This window comes from Malania oleifera, chromosome 6, assembly GCF_029873635.1.
Source record: "Malania oleifera isolate guangnan ecotype guangnan chromosome 6, ASM2987363v1, whole genome shotgun sequence".
Lineage (NCBI taxonomy): Eukaryota > Viridiplantae > Streptophyta > Magnoliopsida > Santalales > Ximeniaceae > Malania > Malania oleifera.
In genome coordinates, this window is record NC_080422.1 from 13,226,256 (window position 1) to 13,252,329 (window position 26,074).

The 26,074-nt window shown below is 32.5% G+C and overlaps 1 protein-coding gene across 1 annotated transcript; it reads right to left on the reverse strand.

Moving 5' to 3' along the window:
- Positions 1 to 4,446: 4,446 nt before the first annotated feature.
- On the reverse strand, positions 4,447 to 26,062 carry LOC131158341 (TOM1-like protein 9). Its single transcript, XM_058113141.1, has 10 exons — positions 25,713 to 26,062; positions 24,237 to 24,315; positions 23,012 to 23,110; positions 22,801 to 22,914; positions 22,338 to 22,498; positions 10,257 to 10,338; positions 8,938 to 9,023; positions 7,137 to 7,322; positions 5,807 to 6,237; positions 4,447 to 5,205 (listed from the first exon to the last, which is right to left on the reverse strand). The coding sequence occupies exons 1-10, from the start codon at positions 25,811 to 25,813 to the stop codon at positions 4,703 to 4,705; spliced, it is 1,842 nt and encodes a 613-aa protein (XP_057969124.1). The 5' UTR covers positions 25,814 to 26,062; the 3' UTR covers positions 4,447 to 4,702.
- Positions 26,063 to 26,074: the final 12 nt, after the last annotated feature.

Sequence of the window (26,074 nt, forward strand, 5' to 3'; positions counted from 1 at the left end):
AAAAATGTTATGACGTGACAAATTGTTAGGATAGAGTCTTGACAATTTTTAGAAAATAAAAAAATAATAATAAGTTTTGGGCGATATTTTTAAGGTCATTTACTAATAATTTTTTAAATTTTTTGTTTTGTGGAAGAAAAAACCTATGAAATGAAGATGAAAAATCATCTATTAATTTAAAATAATATTAAAAATTAAAAATCCTAATTTTTATTAATAATATTATTTTAACATAAATTAATATAACAATCATATGTTATAAATATAAATCAAAGGTTTTTGTTAATAAAAAATAATATTATATTATTTTTACTAAATAAAAATATTTAAATATTAATTAAAAGTAATGATTAACATAATAATTAATTAAGTTGTTAATTTAAAAATCATGCACTATAACCTATTAATTATTAATAAAATTTAATTAAATTCTAGAATAAATAAAAAGGACACTCTACAAATTGAAATTAATATTAAATAAATTAAAATTTTAATTAAGTCTTGTTTTTAACATAAATTAATGTGATAATCACGTGTTACAAATATACATTAGTACCAAGATTATTGTTAATTGATTAAAAAATATTTTATTATTTTAATTAATAAAAATTTAAATGTCGATTAAAATTTAATATAATTATCATTTAAATTTATAATTACAAAAATGTTAATATTTTTATTCAAAATATATTTAAAAAAAGTGTATATATTATTTTACTAGTATTATGACATTTTAGTTATTATAAATCAATTATGGATTGAACAAAAATTATTTTATCAATTTAAAGTAATATTGAATAACTTAAAAGTTTTGAATTTAATTTAGTAATATTATGTTTATCATAATTTAGTATGATAGTAATATGTTATAAATATACATTAACAACAAAATTATTGTTAATTAAAAATGATGATTTTATATTAGTTTTAGTATAAAGATATTTAAATATTAATCATAAATAATAAAAATAATTATTAATTAAAAAATATTAAAATTTATAATTTAAAATATGTTTAAAAATAATCATATAGTACCCTATAATGAAAGTAAATATTCAAACATTACTTATCTTAAACACAATTTTTCACAAAATTACACTTCTAAATAAGTAAACACAATTTTTCAAAAAAAACACTTCTAAATAAGTGGTTCCAAACGATTCCTAAAGTAACTTTTTGGCCACTTATAAGTGGCATAGTTCATAAGCGAGGTCAATTTTATAATTATAAGAAAATTTATAGGCTATTTTATAATTTAAAAAATACATTAGAAGACAATCATATATTCTTTTATTATGTATTATAATATATTGATTATTAAAAAAATATAATTTAAATTTGGAATGAAAACGAAGAATTGTCTATTAATTTAAATTAATATTAAAAAATAAACATATTAATATATTTTTAATTAATATTTTTATTAATAATTATTTTTATTATTTATGATTAATATTTAAATATTTTTACATTAAAACTAATAAAAAAATATGTTTGAAAATAATCATATAATACACTATAATGAAAGTAAATATTCAAACACTACTTATCTTAAATACAATTTTTCAAAAAAAAATACTTCTCAATAAGTGGTTCCAAACAATCTCTAAAGTAGCTTTTTACCCACTTATAAGTGTGACAGTTCATTAGCGAGGCCAATTTATAATTATAAGAAAATTTGTGGGCTATTTTTTAATTTTAAAAATACATTAGAAGACAATCATATATTCTTTCATTATGTATTATAACATATTAATTATTAAAAAAAATATAATTTAATTTTAGAATGAAAACGAAGAACTGTCTATTAATTTAAATTAATATTTAAAAATAAACATATTAATTTAATTAATAATATTATTTTAACATAAATTAATATGATAATCATAAGTTATGAATATAAATTAAGAACAAGATTATTATTAATTAGAAAATAATATTATATTACTTTTACTTAATAAAAATACTTAAAATATTAATTAAAAAATAACAGTTAACATAATTATTAATTAATTTTTTTATTAAAAATTAATCATAGATTATTTTGCTATGCACTATGACTATAAATTATTAATAAAATTTAATCAAATCTTGAAATGAATAAAAAGGACCATCTATAAATTTAAATTAATATTAAACGAAATAAAATTAGTTATTAATACTATTTTTAACAAAAACTAATGTGATAATCATATGTTATAAATATACATTAATAATAAAATTATTGTTAATAAATAAATAATATTATATTATTTGAGTTAATATTTTTATAATTAAAATTTTAAATAAAATTTATATTATTTTTATGATTAAAAATTTTAAATAATTTCATGAACTAAAATAATGTGATATTCATATTATTATTATTATTTTACTATGCAATATGACATATTAGTTATCATAATTCAATTCTAAATTGAAAATGAATTATTCGTTAATTTAATTTAACGTTAAATAAATTAATTTTAAATTTAATTAAATGTACAATTTTTATCATTATTTAATATGATATAAATATGTCATATATATGCATTAATAACAAAATTATTGTTAATTAAAAATTATAATCTTATATTACTTTTTAATATAATATATTTAAATTTTAATTATAAATAATTAACTTGATTGTTAATAAATTTTTTTAATTTAAAATATTAATATTTGTAATTTAAATTATGTTTGAAAATAATCAAATAACACCCTATAATAAAAGTAAGCATCCAAATCCACTTATAATTTTCAATATTTTTCAGTTTAACACTTGTTATCAGTATTTATTAAATTCAACGCTTTTTTCTGAAAAACACTTTTACATATGTTGTTTCAATGACCCCTCAAAATTTGTAGATTTCTACTCTTTTGGTCCTCAAACAAAAGTCTAGTTGTCATGCCTAGCTCACAAATTGAAGTTGTAAAGGAAGAAGAAGATTATAGAATAAAGAAGAACCATGTCTTAATTTAAATTAATATGAAAAATTAAAAATACTAATTTAATTAATAATATTATTTTAACATAAATTAATATGATAATCATATGTTATAAATATAAATTAAGAATGTGATTATTGCTAATAAAAAATGATATTATGTTATTTTTATTTAGAAAAAATATTTAAATATTAATTAAAAGTAATGGTTAACATAATTATTAATTAATAATTAACTATATATTATTTTACTATGCATTATAACCTATTAATTATTAAATAAATTGAATTAAATTTTGAAATGAATAAAAAGAACCATAAATAGATTTAAATTAACATTAAATAAACTAAAATTTTAATTTAGTTATTAATACTATTTGTAACATAAATTAAGGTGATAATCATGTATTATAAATATAATTTAGTAAAAAGATTCTTGTTAATTGATTAAATATATTACATTGTTTTAGTTAGTATAAAATATTTAAATTTTAATTAAAAATTAAAATAATTATAATTTAAATTTCTATTTATAAAAATATTAATATTTTTATTCAAAATACATATAAAAATAACTATATACATTATTTTACCATGCATGATATACTAGTTATATCAATTATGAATTGAACAAAAATTATTTAGTAATCTAAATTAACATTAAATAAATAAAAAATGTTGAATTTAATAGTAACATTGTTTTAATCATAATTTAATATGACAAAAGCATCAGCGAAAGTTTCCAGTCCACAATTGGCATAAAAAAATTACCATATATTATTTAGACAACAGTGAGCATTGCTTCGGCTTTTGCTCAATGTGTAATTTTTCAGTCAGTCCTGTTAACAGAGGAAATAAGGAATTCTATTTCCAGTTAAAGGCAGCAATCGGCATGCATTTTTGAGGTAAGGTTTCTTCTTTATCAAACCCTATCCTCTTCATCATATTTTTTGAAATTCTCATTACCACATTTTGTGGGAGTGAAGGACTCACTTTCATCATCCTATTAACAAGTATCGAATTGGAACATGGTTTAACCCTATCTTTGGGAGAGGCCTTGAATTTGAATTTGTGTGAATTTAAACAAAATGTAATCCAAAATTGTATTAAGTTTTGTGAAAATCGACTCAAATCCAAATACAAGGCCTGGAATCGATGCTCCCAAATGCAGCGTTTGGCTAGCAAGAAATAAGGACGTAATCTATGAAAGTACAATACCTCTGCACTTCAACAGCTGCATACCCTACACTTCCCTCATATTCCTTGGATGTAATATATAGAAATTATTTGAAATTTTCAAATAAAGCTTTCCAGATATCAGCATCACTACAGGCAAGAACAATAGATGGGACTCACTTCATTTCCTGATTCCATTTTTCTGCCAAGAGATCATTAAAAAATCTATGCCGGGATTCCACATCTCTAACAAATTCAAGAAGTATAACTAGTGCTATCTTCATATATTTAAAATCTGCTTGAAACATCAAAATTCTGAACCCAGTGCATGAGAACAAAATTCCATTAACAGGGCAGTTGAGCTTTATAGAAAGGCACTCTGAGCAAAATAAATGTTTCTTCTACTTTCTTCTCTACAGAAAACGTACATGACTTCAATTGTTGAACAAGCAAATAATAAAAAGTCTACAAGTGAAAAAAATGTATAGCTAAAATAACTAGCCCAGACAGAAGATAGGGAAGAAAATATAATGAAAAGAAATGAGTTTAGCAAATGCAGTAACTGATATTTTGTACTTCCAGCTGCACCTGGGGATTATTTATTTGTTTTTTGATTTTGCCATGTTCACGAGGTCTCCAAATAGCTTGTCCTCTGGTTTTGAGGGCTTTCCAGTTGGCACATAAGATAAGGTAGATGGGGGATATGGAGAATTACCGGCAGCAGCATCTCCCACAGATAATCTGTACATACTATTGTCAAGAGGTGTGTTAGGACCATAGCTCGGAACCTGGCTACTGTACATTGGCATAGGATACATGCTGTCCCCTTGCATTGGATGTGGGAACATGCCAATCATCTGGTTCCCTTGTAATAAGTGAGGATGCATCCCAAGGAGCTGGTTTCTCTGAATGGGCTGGTTATGAATCATGACTATCTGGCTGCCCTGAGCATACAGACCTGCAGCCTGGTCACTTCCCCCTTGATGAGGATGCGCACCATTGACTTGCATTTGTTGCGGGCCATGTGGAATTACCATCTGCGTATTGTCCATTGGTTGAGTTTCCCATGGTGGTAGTGGCAGTGCTCCATTGTCATGAGTGCCTGTTGAACATTCCAATAAACCATACTGCCTTAATTTGTATATCTCATGCCTTGTTACTTTAAATATTAGAGGTGTTTCTTCTGCACCTAATATTTTATGCCTATATTTATCCCCATATTGTTGCACTTAAATTTGTCCCCCTCACATTATTCTGGCTCCCCTCATCCACATCCTCTGAGAAAACAGCCGACTTCATAGAATTAATAGTGCCAATGATCACAATAATTATTAGATAATTTTTTTTTTTGGAAAAGCATATGATATTAGGGAAGCAAGGTTTTTTAGCCATTTGAAGTTCTGTATCACGGGCATGTTTAGTAAAAGAAAATTGTTACTTTAGCCTTCAAAATAATAAAGGGAAGACAAAAAGTAAATAAATAAAGTGATTAATCAGAGAATCATGAACTATTATTGGACATGAGATAATTTAACCCATGTCATCCATTTGACCTTGGCAACAAGTTACCACCAAGAAAATACTTCTGTAAGGAGCAGGGAGTACTAGATTTTAGACAAAAGGATGAGATAGGCACAATGTGGGGATAAATATATTTACCAAAAAACACTAGGGCACCCATGAAAGGATTGAAAAAGTTTTACCATAGTTAGTTTGTTGCTGCTGCTGATGTTGAAGTAAACCCATGTTTGAGGCAGCTCCATCTGGGTAACTTGTGAGCTGTGGGACCTGCAACATATTCTGTTGTGATTGTAGCATTGCAGGAAATGTTTTCCCAGCGGCATAGTCTGGCTGATCAAAAGAATTAGTTGTGACATGATTGACATCGTTCTGGGACAACACATCGACTGAGAGCGCAAGGTGGTTCTGCTGTGATGGACTGCATGGTTGAGGCTCTCCCACAGGAACAAGAGCAAGGGAATTTTCTGCTTCAGGAGATAAGAAATCTTCACTGCTCAAAAGGTCCACATGGGAATTTACCTTTGTTGAAGAAGTTAATTGACTATCAGATGAAGGAGCAGGAAGCAAGAGCTCGAGGGGAGCTTCACTCACTGCATTTGTGTTTGATCTGGGCCTGAACCAAAAAAAAGAGCCCATGTTTTTAAAATGGCCAAAATGTAGGTCTGTCAATAGATTGGATCATGACCAATTCGATGCCACAATCTAATAGAAAGCCTGAATTCCAGTAATCTGGTCGTGTTATATCAAATGTACAGGGCCTACAGGTCTTATAAAAAGAGATATAAATCTTATAGTAGTATATTTATCTTCTGCTTGGGAATGCTAAACTCCAATGCAGAGAAGTTTCGTAGTATAAACTTTTGCACAATTTGAAGCTCACACAACCAAAACGTAGAACTCCAATCCAAAATTAACCAGTTTTAAATTACCAAACTCCATTTGACAAAAATTGTTTAAGACTTGGCAAGATTGATGGTGAATTGGAGAGATTAGTTGCATTTTAGGCTTACAAAGTTGAGAACTAGATTTGATTTTACTTAACCAAATACTCAAAACCTCATACTGTTAAAGTTGGAAGGATTGAATCCAAACAGACAACAGCCCCCCAAAACTATACGACAACGAAATATGCCGATCCATACTAGGTTTGCTAATCAGAATCAGCCTTCTCATAGGCTTGCTCTTCTTCCTGTATTTTATAATGCTCCAGATTTGCACTTTTTGTACGGGCCACTGGATTACTCTCATGCCCTTTCTTTCCTCATCCTTTTTATTTATGAAATATCCATTGATCAATAACAATATAAAAAAATTATCATCGTCATCATCTTGTCAGACCTGATTTCAGATAAAGTTTTTATAGTTTTAAATTTGCAAATAGTCCACAAAAGGCCAATACTGACACTAGACAAAAGCATTCACTCTTCTCATCTCAACACACAACAAAATGCAATAATATTTTAGCCCGACTCAGATACTGCAGCACAAATAAACACTTTTAAGTTCCATTACCTTTCATCAGGTTGCTTATTGTTATTCTCGGCCATCTCTCCAGGATCTGAAACATCAATAAGTGCCTGATCAGATTTAGATTTCTCCATCTGATTGGAAGTACCAGAAGCAATGGCTTCGTGCTTGGCTAGTAGTCGTTGCAAATCATCATTCAGTGCTAATCCTTGACAAAGCAATAATTCATCCCTGAAAATAAATGTATGAAAAAAAATTGGCATGATACAGTTTCGTTATGTCAAAAAGAAAAAATACAAATAAAAAAATAAGAATATCTCAAATCATGTATGAATATGATGTCACACTTTAAATTCTTAATGATCCCACTATCAAATGAAAGCAAGACCTACAAATATATGGTACAGGCATTAGCTAGTAAAGGACTGAAATGTAACTGCATAACCCCAGACATGCCGCTTAGGATTGTGTATGTGCTCAATGCATTGCCCCAGTTCTAAGAACAGTTGGAAAACAAATAATATCATGTTGTATTTAAGAGTAAGTGATTTCACAGAAAACATGTCAAAGTAGAATTTGCAATTCCTTCCCAAGCATTTCTCGAACCCTAAAAATTGTAATTAGGTTGACCCACGCAAACAAGCCCCCAGTTTTAGAATTTGGCAAGTATTCCTACCTATCATGCTTAGAAATATTACTTGAATCCATAGCCTTATGCAGTGATATATACATAAAGACTTTGAAGAAAAATTTGAAGAGTTTTCATCATTGAAGGAGGGATGATTGGAATTGCAGAGATTTTCATCCTGTTGGTTGCAATGTCAGACAACCCTCAAAGTGAATGGTTACTAGGGGAAAGCATGCTGCTAAGGTGCACTGTCCTCATAGCCTTCCTCCAAAGATTAATGAATGCATTAACGAACTTGAGATTTAGAGTTAGAGTTTCACAGAAAACATGTCAAAGTAGAATTTGCAATTCCTTCCCAAGCATTTCTAGAACCCTAAAAATTGCAATTAGGTTGACCCACGCAAACAAGCCCCTAGTTTTAGAATTTGGCAAGTTTTCCTACCTATCATGCTTAGAAATATTACTTGAATCCATAGCCTTATGCAGTGATATCTACATAAAGACTTTGAAGAAAAATTTGAAGAGTTTTCATCATTGAAGGAGGGATGATTGGAATTGCAGAGATTTTCATCCTGTTGGTTGCAATGTCAGACAACCATCAAAGTGAATGGTTACTGGGGGAAAACATGCTGCTAAGGTGCACTGTCCTCATAGCCTTCCTCCAAAGATTAATGAATGCATTAACGAACTTGAGATTTAGAGTTAGAGTTTATAACAAATCTTGTAAAATTTCTGCAGCTGCAACTGGATTCTTAGCCCCTTGATAAATCTAATCCCGCCCAATTTCTCATGCTCAATCATTTTCTAGACAAAAATTGTGTTCCATGCGCACTTCACATTGCTTCAGTGGATTTTGTTTTCTCCTGAAAATATCAGAGCCAAATGCCTATAAGGTGTGTTGACTGTTGTATTGATTTCATATTTAACCAGCACCAGTTCAATCACATTAAAAGAGGCCACATATATTTTAGAACAAAAATACATTTTATAAGAAAACAGGGAGGAAATTTGCCCATCAAGTTTTGTATACTGATATTTCTTTCTTTTTAATTATTGAAGAAATGGAAGCCATTGTGGAAGCTATCAATACAAGGAACAGAGGAACTGAGCAGGCATAATAAACATATTATGATAGAAAATGTCAAATGATAAAAACAGAAAGATCAAAGCATGGCACATTTTCTTTTCAATAATCAAGAAAGTAGCAGAAATCCTTACGAAGTTGAGTTAATAAGGTGGACCACTCTCAGCTTGTACGTGCGACATTGCTTTACCAAATCTATAATTACCTCCTGTCTAAGCCCCTAAATCAACACAAAGACGATATATAATTCAATTATGGAAGATGCGATTCATAGTATGCCCAAAATGATGCCAGAAGTGCAGTTTATTTGGCAATAATGGTAAATCTGGGGGAAAAAACAAAGAGCGACAGATTAAACTAATTTCACAAAAATGATTTGCAGAGATGGAGACACATGTTTGTGACTAATGAGTAATTCTGAAGTACAAATCTCAGCTTAAATACTCTGATGAAAATTAATCCTGAACAAAAATAACTATATACACGGTCAGTTTTAATTCAGACTAGAAGAAGCATGCACTATTCACATTCAAACAAGTATAATCAGAAATGGTTTAAATGCAATAAAAAAGGAATGAAATTTTTGAAAAGTTATGTATGGAAGTATTTAAGACATAAAAGAACATACTTAAATGCAACAACCGTGACACAAATTAGTCATAGTGACCGAATGCCTATATATATTCATATCCACATTAAAGACCTTAGAATGAAACTTGGATGAAGATGCTGTGATGAACACAAACATATTTTAAAAAGGCTTTCACGTCTTCTCATGATTAATAAATGTCTAAATGAGGAACAGAACTACAATATTATTAATGTCGCCATGATTATGCTGGATAATTATATCATTCGTTTTTCTTTAGCATGAGTGTGATAACATGTAGCTTCTCTGGATAAATAAGTCTCAAGTCTCACACAACAACCAAGACTTAAGTCTCACTAGGTGGGGTAGTTAGTCAAACATCCAATACAAAAATTCCTAGTTAGTTAACTACCGTGGTATAAAAATAGCGCATTAAACCATGGGATTGATTTTGATTGCTATTTTGTAAATGGCACGGGAAACTATAGAAATTATATATATATATATATATATATATACATATGTATTTGTAAATGGCACAGGAAACTACAGAAATTATATACATGCATACATATACACAAACACGCACACACACATTGGGGGTGCAGGGTTGACATTTTTTCAATGGAAACACTCAAGCTTGGAGACTTCTTTCAGCTTTTATGCAGCATCTTAACAAATGAAGAAATTTCGCTTGTTTGACAAAGATGTGTGGTAATAATACTATGTTCCTTTGCGCACTAAATAATTAATACTATCTACAGTATATGGTTTTCATGTGGTAGGCTTGAAAGAGCACTTAGTGAAGCTGTTTTTTGAATAAGAATATGAATCTTTCCTCTCATTTCAAAGCAGAAAAAGTACCTCCTTTTTCCCAGGATCTAAAGCATTTAGCATTTCTGCTAGGACATCCATTATGCTCCGTGCATTCTGAATTTCTGTCAGGCTGGCAAAAAAGACATAAGAAATCAAAAAGTTAACACTTAAGTCAGAAGTAGTTCTATGAAAAATTCAGTAAGAGAAATAGGAAGAAAATAAAAAAATATTAGCCTCATCGTAAAAAAACAAAAATAAAAATAAAAATAAAGCCATGTTGCTTCTTATTTCAGGATTTGTTGTACGAATATATGATCAACTAGAACTAGTTTATTTGTGCTTTTAGTGAGTGCTTCCAACTAGGACTATATTGGATGTAAACCTGTAGGCCTTCTTCACTTGAGTAGCAGGATTTCAGTGAGTCCTTTCTTGTTTGGCCATCCCTCCAACTGTTGGGCCCCATTAGAAGTGATGTGCAGGTCAGACCCTCAATACTCATTGATGTTGTCATTTTGCCACTAATTTGTGGTTATTTGACATGTTATATGAAAAAGAAGGATCCTTCATGTAACATCAATCATGGAATTTTTTAATGTAACACAGTTTAGCAATGGTTGAAATATTTGCATTCATGATCCATCTTTAGTTGCACATAATATATGGTAATAGATAGGGGATTTTCTCACATAGAAAGTTATAGGAAATTTTTATTCTCAGAAGGAAAAAGGGAGAGCACAATGTTGGACTGACAAATGGAAAAGCAGGATCCAATACCCACTAAGTGATACACATTTTAAGGAGTAAATATGCAGGGCTACATGTTGAATCTATTTCATTGAACTGTTATTGGATGGGACGAAAATCGGAAATCTTCATGCCCAAGGGTAATTTTTTTTTTTCTTTTTGGAATAGCTGTACTTTCAATTGTGGAATTTTTAGGGGAGATGTATAACGTTGATAGTTATGGCCTTATGGAAGGACTCTTCTTGTACTTTATGAAGACATAGTTGGCTACTTTCATCTTACACTTCGTAAAGAATTTAAATTATAGTAGGATACATAGATAGTATATAGCCTTCAGGTAAACTTCCTAGAATTTACTTGTAACAATGAGTCCCCACTGCCGCAGTGTGAATAAGCCACAACTCTCAAAAGTGGCTCAAGCCAACTAAGCCAAAATCTTAACAACAAATTATTTATGCTTATTCATCCACAAGTTATAAAACCTTTAGAAATCTTATCCCAAGACGGCAAGACCTATGCAGGAAAAGGCCAGGATTTTCATGCTAAGGACTAAGGAGACTGAGATTTACATGATATCTCAATTTATAAAGAAAAGTACAGTAGTACCTAAAATAGGATGACATAAAAATGAGAATTTTTACTTAATTGTACTTGTTGGGTTTTCCCATTCAATTTATAATAATAGAGAATTTCTAAGAAAATCATCCTCCATCTTGCGACAAAGTGCAGTCTTGAGGACATTGTTTGCTGAAAAAGCATGTCATGTAAATGTGGTTGGAAGTTGAAACAACACAAGTTGAATCAACTTATCAATTAATGGATACATCGCTAATTTTCTGCAGCCTACTAACTTATGGTACAGTTCACCTGGTGTTATGATTTACTTACATCCTGACGATGACAAATATCAAGATCATAATGCCTTAACTCGTATACAAACACTTTTTCTCATGCAAAGGAAAGTCATTTTGATAAAATTTGTTAACAAGACCACAAATTTTTAACGTCAAATGACTTGAAAGAACCTTTAGGATCCAAAGCAGAGCTAAGAACAAGAAGTTCAACTATTTGCAAACTTATTCAATTCTTGTAGGGTATATACTGTAGCAAAAAGTATATTGACTCCACAGTGATGCTCCATTGTAACATCCTCTTTTTTCAAATGTGACTGAGGCCTGCCAAAAAACGACTATTCTTGCCAAGAATATTTACCTCACGAAATTCACAAAATCTCATTACATTCTTCAAGAATATAATCCGGTTGAGAATTCCACTTGTGAGCTTGTCCCACATTGAAAAATTAAAGTGGATAATGGGTGCTTATATACATGGATGGACCCAAGACCCAATTAGCTTAAGCTTTTGGGTCAAATTGGTGTTCACCCATGTGTATCAAGCCCACCCATGGGCTCCTCCGGTTCTAACAAGTGGTATCACAGCCGACAGTTCGTAACTCTGGGTGAGCAACATCGTAAAAGTCGAGACGGGAAGCTAATTCTCCTAACGTGCTAATAGTTGGAGGACCAAGTGTGTGGCTGAGGCCAATAAGGATCATCTAGGCTGCGGATGGATTCGAATAGGGTCAAGACATGGGAGGTAGGATTGGTTTGGAGGCAAGTGGAATGCAATCTGAGGCACGTAAGACACCAGTGGTAAGGCCCACTTGAGCAACTGTTGGAGAATTGTCCCAAAAGGGAGACGGTTTCCGTTCAAGGGGGAGCAGGAACTCACAAGTGAGGGGGAGATTGTTGAGAATTCTACTTGTGAGCTTGTCCCACATTGAAAAATTAAAGTGGATAATGGGTGCTTATATACATGGATGGACCCAAGACCCAATTAGCTTGAGCTTTTGGGTCAAATTGGTGTTCACCCATGTGTATCAAGCCCACCCATGGGCTCCTCCGGTCCTAACAACTCCAACCATTTTCTCTCAACTTTTGGATTAGATAGTTCGTCACTTGTCAGCAATTCCCATTGTTTTTTTTTGTCACATGTAAAATAAAAATGAACTCAAAGGATCTTAATTTACCTTAAATGGCATGAGCTTCTCTTCACTGAGAATAAATAGATGCATTAGTTTTGATGTTTGGAAGACCTACATTTGTTGCAAAATATATTTACTAGGCTAATGGTCGACTTCAAATTAAAACCCTATCAAGAGTCAGCTGGATGTTGAAAAGTCCCAATTATTTCATACCTATTCCAGTTTCAAGATCATTCATGGAAATTAAATGAGCAATTTCAGCTTCTTGATCATCCTATAGTTCATCATGACATTTGGAAGAAGCACCAACAATATTGACAATGTAACCAAGCCTTCAAAATTTGATGCACTTCAACCACTACTGTAGCTACTTCTACTATTGCCTGTAGTCCATTTAGTGCACTGTGCATATTGCTTGCTCCATCATATCTCAGTCCTTGAAATGTATATCCAAATTATAAATAGAAAAAACATGAAAAATTGCCTTTTCAAAGTCAATGTTATAGTGTATTTAACATGATCCAAATCAAAATCCTTCTCTGCTAGCAAATTGTCAAAAAAAAAATTGCCAATGGCTCTCTTTACTCATCCCATGCTTTATTGACTATAATTCAAGACTTTCTAGTACCAATTCCCTTGCAAATAGCACCACATGCCTTATTGGCAAAAATATGCAAATTTTCTTTTTGATTTGTAAAAAAATAAAGCATTTTAAAACTTCTTCGACCTCGTTACCTAAGATGCCCAAGATTTTATCAGTTCAAGAAAGTTGACATGATTTTTTAATTCTGATCTTTCATCATTGTTGTTAAGTGCACAGTGCACACCGTTGAAAAAGTTACCATCTAAAGTGCATCTATGGTTATTTTTAAGGCACGATCGATTAATTACAATTTGTTGAGATGTTTGCCTATCGTATGTGGTCTCAAAGTGTTGATATTGATTCATTAAATCTATATTATGCGGCAAATTTGAATCTCCTCCCTCGTGAACTAAGCATGCACAATTTACCTTTTTTCCAATTGAAGAAATTCAGAGGAGTAAATGCAATAGAACCAAAGTTTCCCATTGATTTGTCATTGAAGAGAAAACATGGTAAATGAAATTCAACATATTTAGAGGTTGAATACTCTAACCAATAAATGGTGACTAGTGACTATAATATTTTGGTTCAAAATACTTAAAATGAAGAGATTGATAAGGTGTAGATCTAATATGTGCTCTATGAATTTCATCATGCTACATATATCTATCTACTCAAGCTAAGATCATGCTCTAAAATACATAAATCAATTTCTTCAACTTTGAGTCTATGAAATTTAGACTTCACAATTCAAATTATCAAACTCAGATAACGGTGCGGTAATCTTTGAGGGAACCCGTACGGCATTGGATTCTAGAAGGGAAGCGATGCTGCCATGATGGTCCTTGTAGTTTGAGCAATCCTTCTTCTTAAAGAAATGATCTTTAGCTTTTTTGCTTCATATCTAATTCACAATTTTCATGAAGTTTTTAATATATTTATTAATTTGTTAGTAGTACTTTTTTACAAATCAGAGCCAAATCCCATACTTTGCAAAGCCTGAAAGGCAAATCAACATGATCACTGGGCAAGACAACTTGAAAACCTCAGTATCGAATTGAGCATCTTCAAAGAATCCTCTCAATAAACCCATTCCAAATCTCTCCAACATCTGATAAAAGGCAATCCTTAAAAGTGTTTCACTATTCACCTTGCTGATGAGCTTCTCTTGTACATTCTTGTTCTGGATCATTTTAGGCCCACCAAGATGAGTGGCAGATGAGGGATTTTTGCCTTGCAGAGCTGAAGTATATACCATGTCAAAATTTCCACAAAAACACAAATTAAAGATAAAAACAAGGGGTGGGGGGGGGGGGGGCTATAATTTCACTTCATAAGAAAGGGAGGCCAAGTTGAAAGAAAGTCCAAAAAAATAACTCCTTAGCATTATATAAAAGAGGACTTTCACAATGCCTGAGGGCAGCTGCATCCCTTGTCCTCCATTCCACCTTTGCCAAGATCCAATCCCCCTAGTTCAATTGCATCACACAAACTAAAGTTAACCTGTTCACCTAGAAGCCTATACATTCCACGGCAGAACTAAACTCTGCCTAGCATCCACATCAAAGTCCCACCAACTTCCGTGACCTATCCCTGATGCAATAGCATTGAATTAGCTGAAACCCTTAGAAGCAACTCAAATCAGTTGAGCCAAAAGCTTAAGCATGATTAACTTATGCTTATACAAACTCAAGCTTCTAACTTTTTAGAAATCTCATCCAATTTTTTTTCCTAAACCAAATCTCACTATTCATATGAGCTTTCATTGCCAAGCTCAGCTTCTCATTGTTCTTCTGCTGCAGGCCCACTAGACTCCTTCTCACTGATTCCACTGTGTCCAGAGTTAGGTCCTGCTCACTCATAGGCTAGAGGCCTGACATGGGCTAGTCCTTATCACTCCTTGCATAGCTGAACCAACCTCTGCCCAGCATACCATTTTCTGCAACTTTACATCTATAGGGATTTCTTTTGTTAAGCATGAATAGGGTTAAAAATCCATTATGAAGCATAAAAAAATTCATAAAGAGCATTTGAAGTCCATTAGTGGTGAGATGCTATTCTTCCATGGTGGGTAGACTCCATTACACTCTAGATGAATAGGTGCAAGGACCATTCTTGTTCTGGCAAGGTATTTCTTCTCTTTCTCCCCCCTACTCCCACCATTCCTTTCTTTTTTTCTCCTTTTACTTCCAATGCTACAGCCAAATCAACACTTAACCACACTTTTCTTTACCTTGTTAAATTTCACCAACCTTTTCCATTCAATCTTTTAACCCATATACTATCTAAAAAATGCATTCAATAATGTTATGATTTGTAAGTACAAGGATTGAGAAAATAAGTGTATAATATAAGAGAAATGCTATAGAATTGACACAAGATTTACGTGGTTCGTCTTATAGCCTACATCCATAGGTGAAGATGACTAGAGAATTTCACTATTGGGAAGAGATAGAATACAAGAGCATCTAAGATGTTATTCTCTCAGACACACTTGCAAAAGACCCACAAAGGCACCTATATATACACCCATTCAGGAATAACTCCCTCTCAAATCAAATTAATTCTTCCTCAGATCAAGGATGCAAATTAACTCTCCTTAAGGTCAACTCTTTAATTTTCTTTCTTTCAATACAAAAAAGAAAAACTCCTCTCTATAGTGAGAGAATAAACCCACAATTTATTACAAATAACTCCTTTCTTGAATGAGAGATTTATTGTGAAGCATGAATGCATTGATCAAAGCATGGGCAGACAAGTAACTCCTCTCTTAAATGAGAAATTTATTGTGAAGCACTCATATGGGACTGGCCCAAGCACTCATATGGGTTTGGTCCAACATTAGCAGGTCTCCCCCTCTAGTCATATATAGATGATAATTTTATTCTTCCATCTTCTCCATCTTATGCCCCCATAGGGGCATATTTCACAAACCAAAGATTCCAATCAAGTCCAAGCAATGCCTGTACTTAGCCGACGCTAGAGACTTTGTCAACATATGTGCAGGATTATCAATAATATCAATTTTCTTCACAATAATTTTCCCTTGTGAAATTACATCACAAACAAAATGATACTTGACATCAATATGTTTTGTTATTTTATAAAAAATTTGATCCTGAATCAAATGAATAACACTTTAGCTGTCACAATGAACTATAATCTTGTCCCAACAAGATGTAAGCTCAACAATCAAATCCTTTATCCAAATAGCTTCTTTGACTGCCTCTGTTATGGCCATGTATTCTGCCTTAGTAGTGGCTAATGCAACAACATGTTGTAGGCTTGCCTCCCAACTTACGACACATCTTCTGAGAGTGAACACATAGCCAGTAATGGATCTTCTTTTGTCGAGATCCCCAGCTAAATCTGAATCAACAAAACCAATAGCACCGAACCTATGTCTTCCAAATTCTAAACAAGCATTAGAAGTACCTCTTAGATATCAAAGTATCCATTTTACCACTTGTCAATGCTCTTTACTCGGATTAGCCATGTACCTGCTCACAACACTAAGTGCAAGTGAAATTTCTGGATAGGTACATGTCATAGCATATATCAAACTTCCAACTACACTAGAATAAGAAACATATGACATGCAATCACTTTCTATGTCTGATTGTGGAGACAAAATAGTTGATAGGTAGAAATGAGCCGCAAGTGGATTGCTAATTGGTTTGGCATTTGTCATGCCAAAATGCTCTAGAACTTTTTCAACATACGTTTCTTTTGTGTCACATACAACAATCCTTCCTTTCAATTCCTATGAATTTCGATGCCAAGAATCTACTTTGTTCTCCTAAATTTTTCATTTGAAATTCCCCTACAACTTGGTCCTTTAACATGTTGATCTCAAATTGATATTTAGAAGCAATAGCATGTCATCAACATATAACGATAAGTAAATAAAAGAATCATTTATGTTTCTTGAAGTGCACACAACTATCACGCTTGCTCCTTGAATAACCATTTGTCCAACATAAAAGAGTCGAACCTTTTATACCACCAACGAGGAGATAGCTTCAATCCATATGATGATCTTTTTAATAAACAAACATGATCTTCTTTTCCATAAATAATAAAACCTTCAAGCTGACGCATGAAAATATTGTCCTTAAGTCTACCATGCAGAAAAAGTTGTTTTAACATCTAGTTGTTCCAACTCCAAAACATGCATAGCAACAATAGATAATAATACATGCATAAATGCATGTTTAACAATTACGAGAGAAAATAACATTAAAATCTACTCCTGCAATTTGACTATAACCTTTAGCAACTAACCGTGCCTTATCTTGCGTCCTCAACTCCTGGAATACCTTCTTTTCTCTCAAGTATGATTCTTGTGTAAAGACCCAATCTCCTCTTGCATAGCCACTAACTACTTAGCAGAATCAACACAAGAAATTGTTTTCGAATATGTTACGGGTTCTTTAGTTTTGTTGGTCTCTTGTGCAACTGCCAAAGCATAGCCTGGTAGCCATTATGATTAGCATGACAAAACTATACAACACTACTATTCCTTGAAGGTAAGTTGATCTCACTTCTAGGATTGTGTTTGGCATTGTTATAAGATTCTTCGTGTGGCATCTCTTCCACTTCACTAGTGTTCTCAACTAAGCTAGTTTGGCTAGGAGCAGTCTAGATTCTTGAACTCTGAAGTTGAGGCTGAAGAACAATTTATTATGGAAAGCAATAGAAATAGCCTCAGCACAAAAATCCCTCAATAAACCAACATTTGAGAGCATGCAACAAGTTCTCTCTAAGAGTGTTATGTTCATGCGCTCAGCTACCCCATTTTGTTGTGGTGTATGTTTGATCGTATTATGCCTAACAATACCTTCATTGTTTAAAATTCTTCAAATCCAAGTGAGCAAAATTCCAATCTATTATCAATTATAAGATGTTTGAACTTCTTTTCTGTTTGTTTCTTGATCATTGCTTGAAATTATAGACACTTTTTTCTTATGCTTCAAAAAAGAACAACTAGATCTTTCTTGAGTGGTCATCAATGAAAGCAAGCATGTATTGAGCTCCACCTTTTGAAGGAACACATAAGGGTCCCCAAAGGTTAGAATGTATATAGTCTAGAGTACCTTTGGTTCTGTGGATGCTAGTGTTGAAAAAGTGACTCTCTTATGCTTCTCAAACACACAATGTTCATAAAATTCCTTCTTACCTATACTTTTTTTGCAAAGAAGACCTCTTTTGCTCAGTAACTTTAGCCCTTTCTCACCCATATGTCCCAACCACATATGCCATAATTTGGTAATATCAGAATCTAACATAAAGGATTAAGTAACAACAATAGCACCTAAAACTATAGCACCTTGCAAAACCTAATTCACCTTGCAAGACATACAGATTAGGAGATAATTTCTTTGCTTTTAAAATGATAAGGGCACCTTGTTGACCTTTATAACTCCACCTTCGGCAGAGTACTTGTATCCTTTGGAATCAAGGGCTCCAAAAGAAACAAGATTCTTTTTCAAATCTGGAATATGCCAAATTCTCACAACACCATCATACATTTTGATTTTTACCATTCCAATCCGAACAATTTTACAAGCTGCATTGTTGCCCATCAATACAATCCCACCAGTGGTTGATTTATATGAGGAAAACCAATCTCTATTGGGACACATATGAAACGAGCATGCTACATCCATTACCCAATGATCTTTAAAGCATGCATCACTTGTAGTAGAAAGTACAAATTCAGCACCTTCGGATTCATTATCGACAACATTTGCCTCAGCCTTTTTCTCATTCTTTCTTTGATTTTGGCCTTGTTTGTTGTCTCTATTCTTGTTCTTCAACTTGTAGCAGTCTGCCTTGATGCACCCTTTCCTCTTGCAGTAATTACAAAATTTATATGCATGTTATGATCTTGATCTGAATTTATGATCTGAATATTTTCCATGGACCTCCCCTGGCTACCAAAGCATCTCCCTGTCTTTCACTATTATTTCCCATAATATGTTTCTCAATAAATTCTTTAGAGAATTATAAAGCTTTAACATCCTCTAAACAAATGGTGTCTCTACCAAATAAGAAGGTTTCTCTAAAATGCTTGTATGAAAGGGGTAGGGAATATAACAATAAAAGGGCTTGATCTTCTTCTTCAATTGTGACATCAATTGACTTCAAATTTGTAATGATGGAATTGAATTCATAAACGTGAGTTTTCATAGGCATACCTTCTATCATCCATAGAATATACAAGCAGTGCTTAAAATATAATATGTTGGTGAGGGACTATGTCATGTACAATGACTCTGATTTAAACTATAAATTGGCAGCGGTCTTTTCTAAGAGGACTTCTTTTAAAACAGTATCTAAAAGGCATAATTGGATTTCTGTCATAGTTTTTCATCCATCTCGTCCTTTTGATCATTTGTCAAAGTACTTGGCATTTTCTCTTTTCCTAGCAATGCTTTCACCAAACCCTTTTGGGTAAAGATAGAACTCATTTTTACTTGCCAAAATTAAAACTATTGGAACCATCAAATTTCTCAATGTTGTACAATGTCGAAGCCATTGGGAACCTTGTTCTAGTACCACTTGTTATGATTTGCAAGTACGAGGATTGAAAAAATAAGTGAATAATAAAATAAAAATGCAAGAGAATAGACACAAGATTTATGTGGTTTGACTTATATCCATGGGAAAATATGACAAGGGAATTTCACTATTGGGAGGAGATAGAATACAAGAGCATCTAAGATGTTATGTTCTCTTACCCACTTTCTAAAGACCCACAAAGGCACCTATATATACAACCCGTCAAGAATAACTCCCTCTCAAATAAAATTGATTATCCTTCAAAATCAAGGGTGCAAATTAACTCTCCTTGAGGCCAACTCTTTAAAAAGAAAAAATTCTTCCAATACCAAAAAAAAAATCATCTTTAATGAGAGAATAAACTCTCAATTTATTATAAATAACACCCATATTGAATGAGATATTTATTGTGAAGCATGAATGCATTGACCAGGGCATGGGAAGACAAGTAACCCCTCTCTTAAATGAGAGCTTAAATGAGAGATTTATTGTGAAGCATTCAAATGGGGCTGGTCCAAGCATTCACAAATAAGCCTTTACTCCATGCATAAACTTTAGCATCTCTTTTCCCTCATAAACGCTAAGTCCAAATCCAAAGCTCACTTATAGTTTATTGCAAGCCACCTATTCTATGCTTAAATGTGACTTTGTATAAACAGGTCAAAGCGCAACCCATAAGCTTTGGAAACTATTAAGAATCAATCGTAGTAGCCTAATGGGCAGTGGGATTGGTCGATGGCAAGGTCATACAGCAGCGAGGATGATAGCAGCTCTAACCTCTTCTACCCAATGGTGGTGATGGTGAGATGGATGCAAAGATGATCTGTGGGTTGAGTGGGCATGGGATGTGTAGGTGGGGCAAGGTTGCAACCAAGGTCTTAAATTTTGATTTTGACTCAAATTTCGAAGCTCCAAAAGTATGGAAATTTCTATTTCGATGTCAATTTCAATTTCAATTTGAAAAAATGACGGAAATCAGTAGTAAAGCATGGAATGCTTTGTGAAACTTTAGAAATGGTTAACAAACACAATAATGTAAGTTTTAGGACTAATATATTACAAGTTAAATACATCTATGTTGTGTATGAGGTGGAAAAGTTGTAATATAGTATGTGTATCAACATATTTGTAAGATAATGTGCATTACACATATTCAATTAATACAAATGAAATTCATAAATCATTTAAATATTATTTATTATTAAAATAATAATAATTTAGATATGAATGGTTAAATAAAATGTTGTTATAAGTTTATTTTTTCATATAACTTTTGTTTCGATAAAAATAAATAAAATAAATTAAGAGATAAATTTCACTTCACTCCTAAATCTCTCATTTGAATTTTGAGGAAATTTCATTGCATAGTTAAAATTTCAACAAGTACTGCTAAAAATTTGAGATTTCGATAAATTTAGGATGATTCGTTGAGATTTTGACGGAAATTATGCAAGATGGAAATCAACTGCCATTTCAATTTCGAGGGTGAAAAAAACCATAAATTTTGACTGAAATTTTGACAGTTTCACGGAAATTTAAGTCCATGGTTGTGACCAGGTGGGGTATTAGACAGAGGCAGTGTGACAACAGTGTGGTGCTGATGGCTGAGCCCTAAGACCAAATGACGTGGACCTACTTCCTTACAAGGGATGAACCCAAAATTCTCAAACTTAACTCATAGGGGACTCCATAACATATTTTACAATCATATAGGCCAAGCATGCTCAATAATCAAGAATATAAAACAGAGAAACCTTATAAAATAGAACTATACTCTTTCTAATAGTTAGATTCTTAATTATACTAATTTGAGATCTACTGAAAAATTATTAGAAACCATCACAAAAATAGGAAGAAAAAATTATATTAATATGTTAACATTGAGTAATTAATTCCAAATACCCTAATCTTGCTTATGCATGATCTCTTGACGTTCCCAATCAATTAGTTGTCGCTATCATCTATTTTGACAATTCTAACAGGTTTTATTAGTGTTTAAATTACAGATAAACATTGAATTTTGTCATCTAATACTTGAAATGCAGCAACCATGCTTTGAAACTGTTCAACAACAAAACAAACAACATAAATAATATTATATATAGTCTGTTATGAGAAAAAAATTGTAAAATGGCAAAAGAACAAAGTCTCTAATGAATGACGGTAAATATGGCTCAACTATATAGTCCTTTTGCTACCAGGCAAAGCAACCAAAAACAAGAGATGAGGGGAAAATCCAAGCTGATATGTTTACCTCAAGGTTGGAAATTCAGATTCTTCGGTTGATTCTAATGGTTCTTGCTGGCAGTCGGGGTTGCAAGGATCATTAGAATTCAATGACAGAGCATGTGTTTGTTGAGGCATAAATACAGGTGCAGAACTTTCAGACTTCTGAGGAAATACTGCTCCTGCATGCTGAAAAGCAATCAAGTAACTAACCTCAGAAATGCAAAATTAAAAATGGTGAGCACCATCTAACAAACGTGCAGCAAATTTTGAATTAAAAATGACAAACTTTCCCCACTTTTAGCAGCTCCAACAGAAACGAGAAGCTGTATAAAGCAAATATTAAATCTCATACTTCAGCCACGAAGTGATTTTCTGAATTTTTTGTGTGCATCACTGCCACACAGGCTGTTCTTGCACTTGTTTTCAACTTGATCCTTAATTTTCCTAAGGAACTACTCCACATAAACAGAATGTTCAACTGTGCTTACCAACAACTCCTCATATGCAGCATAGTATTGTGGATATCTTGCCCTTGGTCCTCCAAAAGCTTCCTGCCAAGTATCTATTAAACTCAATATCTTGTCCTTGACACGTAAATCAGGCTGCAAAAAGTGAAGGGAAAAAGCTTATCAGTGGATCTAACCAGGAAATAAAATTGGAAACCAAAATCCAGCAAAAGCCTGCAATTGACAGTGCAACCTTCTTTTTGACAATCTTCGCCATCTTATGAGGAATATCTTTTTGTGCGACATGCATATGAATTATGTCCCCACAATTCTTCATCACCGTCTCCAGAAGCTAGCATGAAGAAGAAGAAGAAAGCAGCATGAGTTCAGCACCTTGGCATGACAGAAAACATTATCGCGATTGACATGTGAAGATGAACATACTCCCAAACACTCCTCATACCAAAATAATAGTCATAAATACATCTTAACTACAGAGTAGGAAATAAAAAACATCATATAATGCCAGAAATAATTTAGTCTTATAAAAAAAAAAAAAATCAATCTGAGTGGTTGAGTCAGATTTTGTTTTGTTATCAAAACAAAAATGATGGAGTAATAAATAATGACTCAAAAACCTTTAGAAGCTATGGATCTCCATTTCCTTTTCCCCCTCATTCTTATGAGAGTTTCCTTAATATAACAGTGCAGATGGGTTTGGGTCCCTAGAATTTCTTGAATGAATATTGGGGTAAAATTTTAAGATACTTTGCATATAAATATCGTCATACATCAGCTGGTGCTAAAAAATCATGGAAACAATTAAGTGTACAATGATATAAAGAAATAGGAAACAAAATATTGTCATTCAACTCGTTAGAAATACACTCACAGGAAGTTACGATAAGGGAATACTTACTACCAAGAGCAGCATGTAAATCAATGTTCACCAAGCCCATGATGTGGGAACATAATCATTCTCAAATCCCAGCACAAGTGAGCAAGAAAATTTTAAGCTCAGAGTCAGGCCCCAGAAAAATAAAAACAATGCTTTGGCCTATAGGGACACAATACAGCATAAAATGACAGCCATTGTTTTTGTCCTTCATTTGAAGGCAAAATGACCACCATTATTTCTCCAATTTCAAAAATCTCCTAGATACATCATTCCATACAGATTCTTTTTTCATAAGAACCTTCCATAAGAAAATAATTTTCAATGAAATAAAAGATATAAAATGAAACCATGACCTACATGAGACATTGTAATAAACTAAAAGTTTTTGAGTGTTACAAGGTAATAGAAATCATGGTAAAAAAATGTATTAGATATTAGATGATTAGAAGGTGGGTACAACAAATTCAACTTCTTGGAAAAAAAAATTGGGGTGGGGCGGGGGAGGAGTGTGGAAGACATGGTCAATGGAATGATGACAGAAAAAAAGGAAAATTTGATGAGGAGAAAGTATGGTTCTTACTGTGAGGGCAAGAATCTGAACCTTTGAATTCTTACTTCTAATACGCCTTTTAATACCTTTAACAACTTCTTTCGCTGGCCTGGTGATCATACACATACAAATCAATTTTACGGAAATATATGAAGCATATGATTAAGCAATTACAACAAAATAAGAACATGATGTAGACTTGGGAAAAACATTCAATTAAAAATCAAAACAGCTATAGCTTGACGCACTCAGATGCATGGTAGACAGGTAATGACTTGTCAATTGTTTAGTTGTTGGGAACAGCTTTCATTTCTAATTTCAAATTTTCCAAAGAAATACAAAATGCCACCTTGTTTTCTAGTGGTTCAACTTTTATATGAAGAACTTGGAAAAAATAAATAAATAAAATTTCCCAATTTTCACGAACAAACATTGAAAATCTAGAAAATAGAAGGCATTTTTATAATTTTATGGAAAAAATGTAAATGTAAGAATGAGAATTGTTTTGTGCAAATAAACAGGCCCTTGGTATTCTTTTCAAAAATGTAAACATGTCAGTCTGTAAAAAACTATCTCAAGCTTTCCAAAAACTAAAAAGGGGAATACCAAAGAATGAAGAAACAAATTGTATTGAGCAGACCATGAAAAAAGGAATCATTTGTCTCTGCTAAAAAACACAGAAATGCAGATGAAACTTATAGCAACATGCCATGGTGGAATAAAAGCTGCAACTAGTGTGATGGTGTTTTCTTCACTCTAACCTAGCTTATTCTATGATGATGAATGTGTCAATGGTGATTGTTGTAGTTTGTTTAAATACAGATCTAATAATGCATCAAAACTTGTAATATAAGAGACCCCGCAAAGAATAGAGCAGGTTAATTTAAAAAAAAAATGATGAATAATCCTGTGTTATCATTAAGCCTTTATGAAATTGGAAAATTGCTTGCGCAGAGAAAAAGCTGGGAATGTCACTACTAAAGCAGATTTGACAGACTAAAGTCCATTTGGAAAGTTGAGTTTGTTTATTTATTTATGGTTAGAAGTAGCTCCTTTGAAAAAATCAAAAGCTAAAATTTATAAAGCAACTATAACTAGTGGAAAAAATGAAAAAATAAAGCCATCTAACATGTAATTTTATCTAGAGAAAATTAAGTTGAGCATTATTGCTCAAAGAAATGGTCAATGTGACTAGATTTAGAGGAACCTACATTTCAGATTATCAAAATTGCATCGAATTCAATTCAATAAGATCCTTTCGCCGTTTCCTCAATCAATGTACCTTCGAACCCTAAATCATACTCTGTTAACTTTAATTTTGTTAAGCCAACGCCCTCATTATTAATTCAAAGACTCCACGCTCCCCCAATCAAATCGAAATTATCGAATTAGCAAACCAGCCCGAGAACAGAAAACTCAAATCAATCAATCAATTAATCACCGAAAATGAGAGAAACAAAAAAGAATTATCAATAACAAGAACCAATAGAAGATCGGAAGACGTACCCGATATCGTGATTCAAAATGTCGCAGATTTCGGCGTTCTTTGCCCAGTCAGGACCGATCAGCCGATCACTCGTTGCTCTTTCCACAAGAGGATTTACCATTTCTCCTCTCTCTCTCTCTCTCCTCTCTCTTTCTCTGAGAATCTCTCTTTGTTTAATTATTGAATCTGTTCATCAACGTGGTGGTTTCGTCTTTCCGATGCAGCTTCAATGCAACCACTTTCTCTGCCAACTCGAAAGGCCCGTTGTAACTAGAAAATAAATGGACCAATCAGCAACCGCCGCGTGTGACCTGGCAACTGCATTTTCCACCGGGAGACGAGAGACGGTGTAGCGCACAGCTACGCGAGCGGGTCTTACCCC

Excerpts from the sequence above, each read along its gene's own strand:
- LOC131158341 (XM_058113141.1), bottom strand. The coding sequence starts at position 25,813 with ATGGTAAATCCTCTTGTGGAAAGAGCAACGAGTGATCGGCTGATCGGT. Across the intron at positions 9,024-10,256 it reads TAGATCCTGGGAAAAAGGAG|GGGCTTAGACAGGAGGTAAT; the intron begins GTACTTTTTCTG and ends GTGTTGATTTAG. Across the intron at positions 7,323-8,937 it reads CACCTTATTAACTCAACTTC|GGATGAATTATTGCTTTGTC; the intron begins GTAAGGATTTCT and ends ATTTATTTTCAG.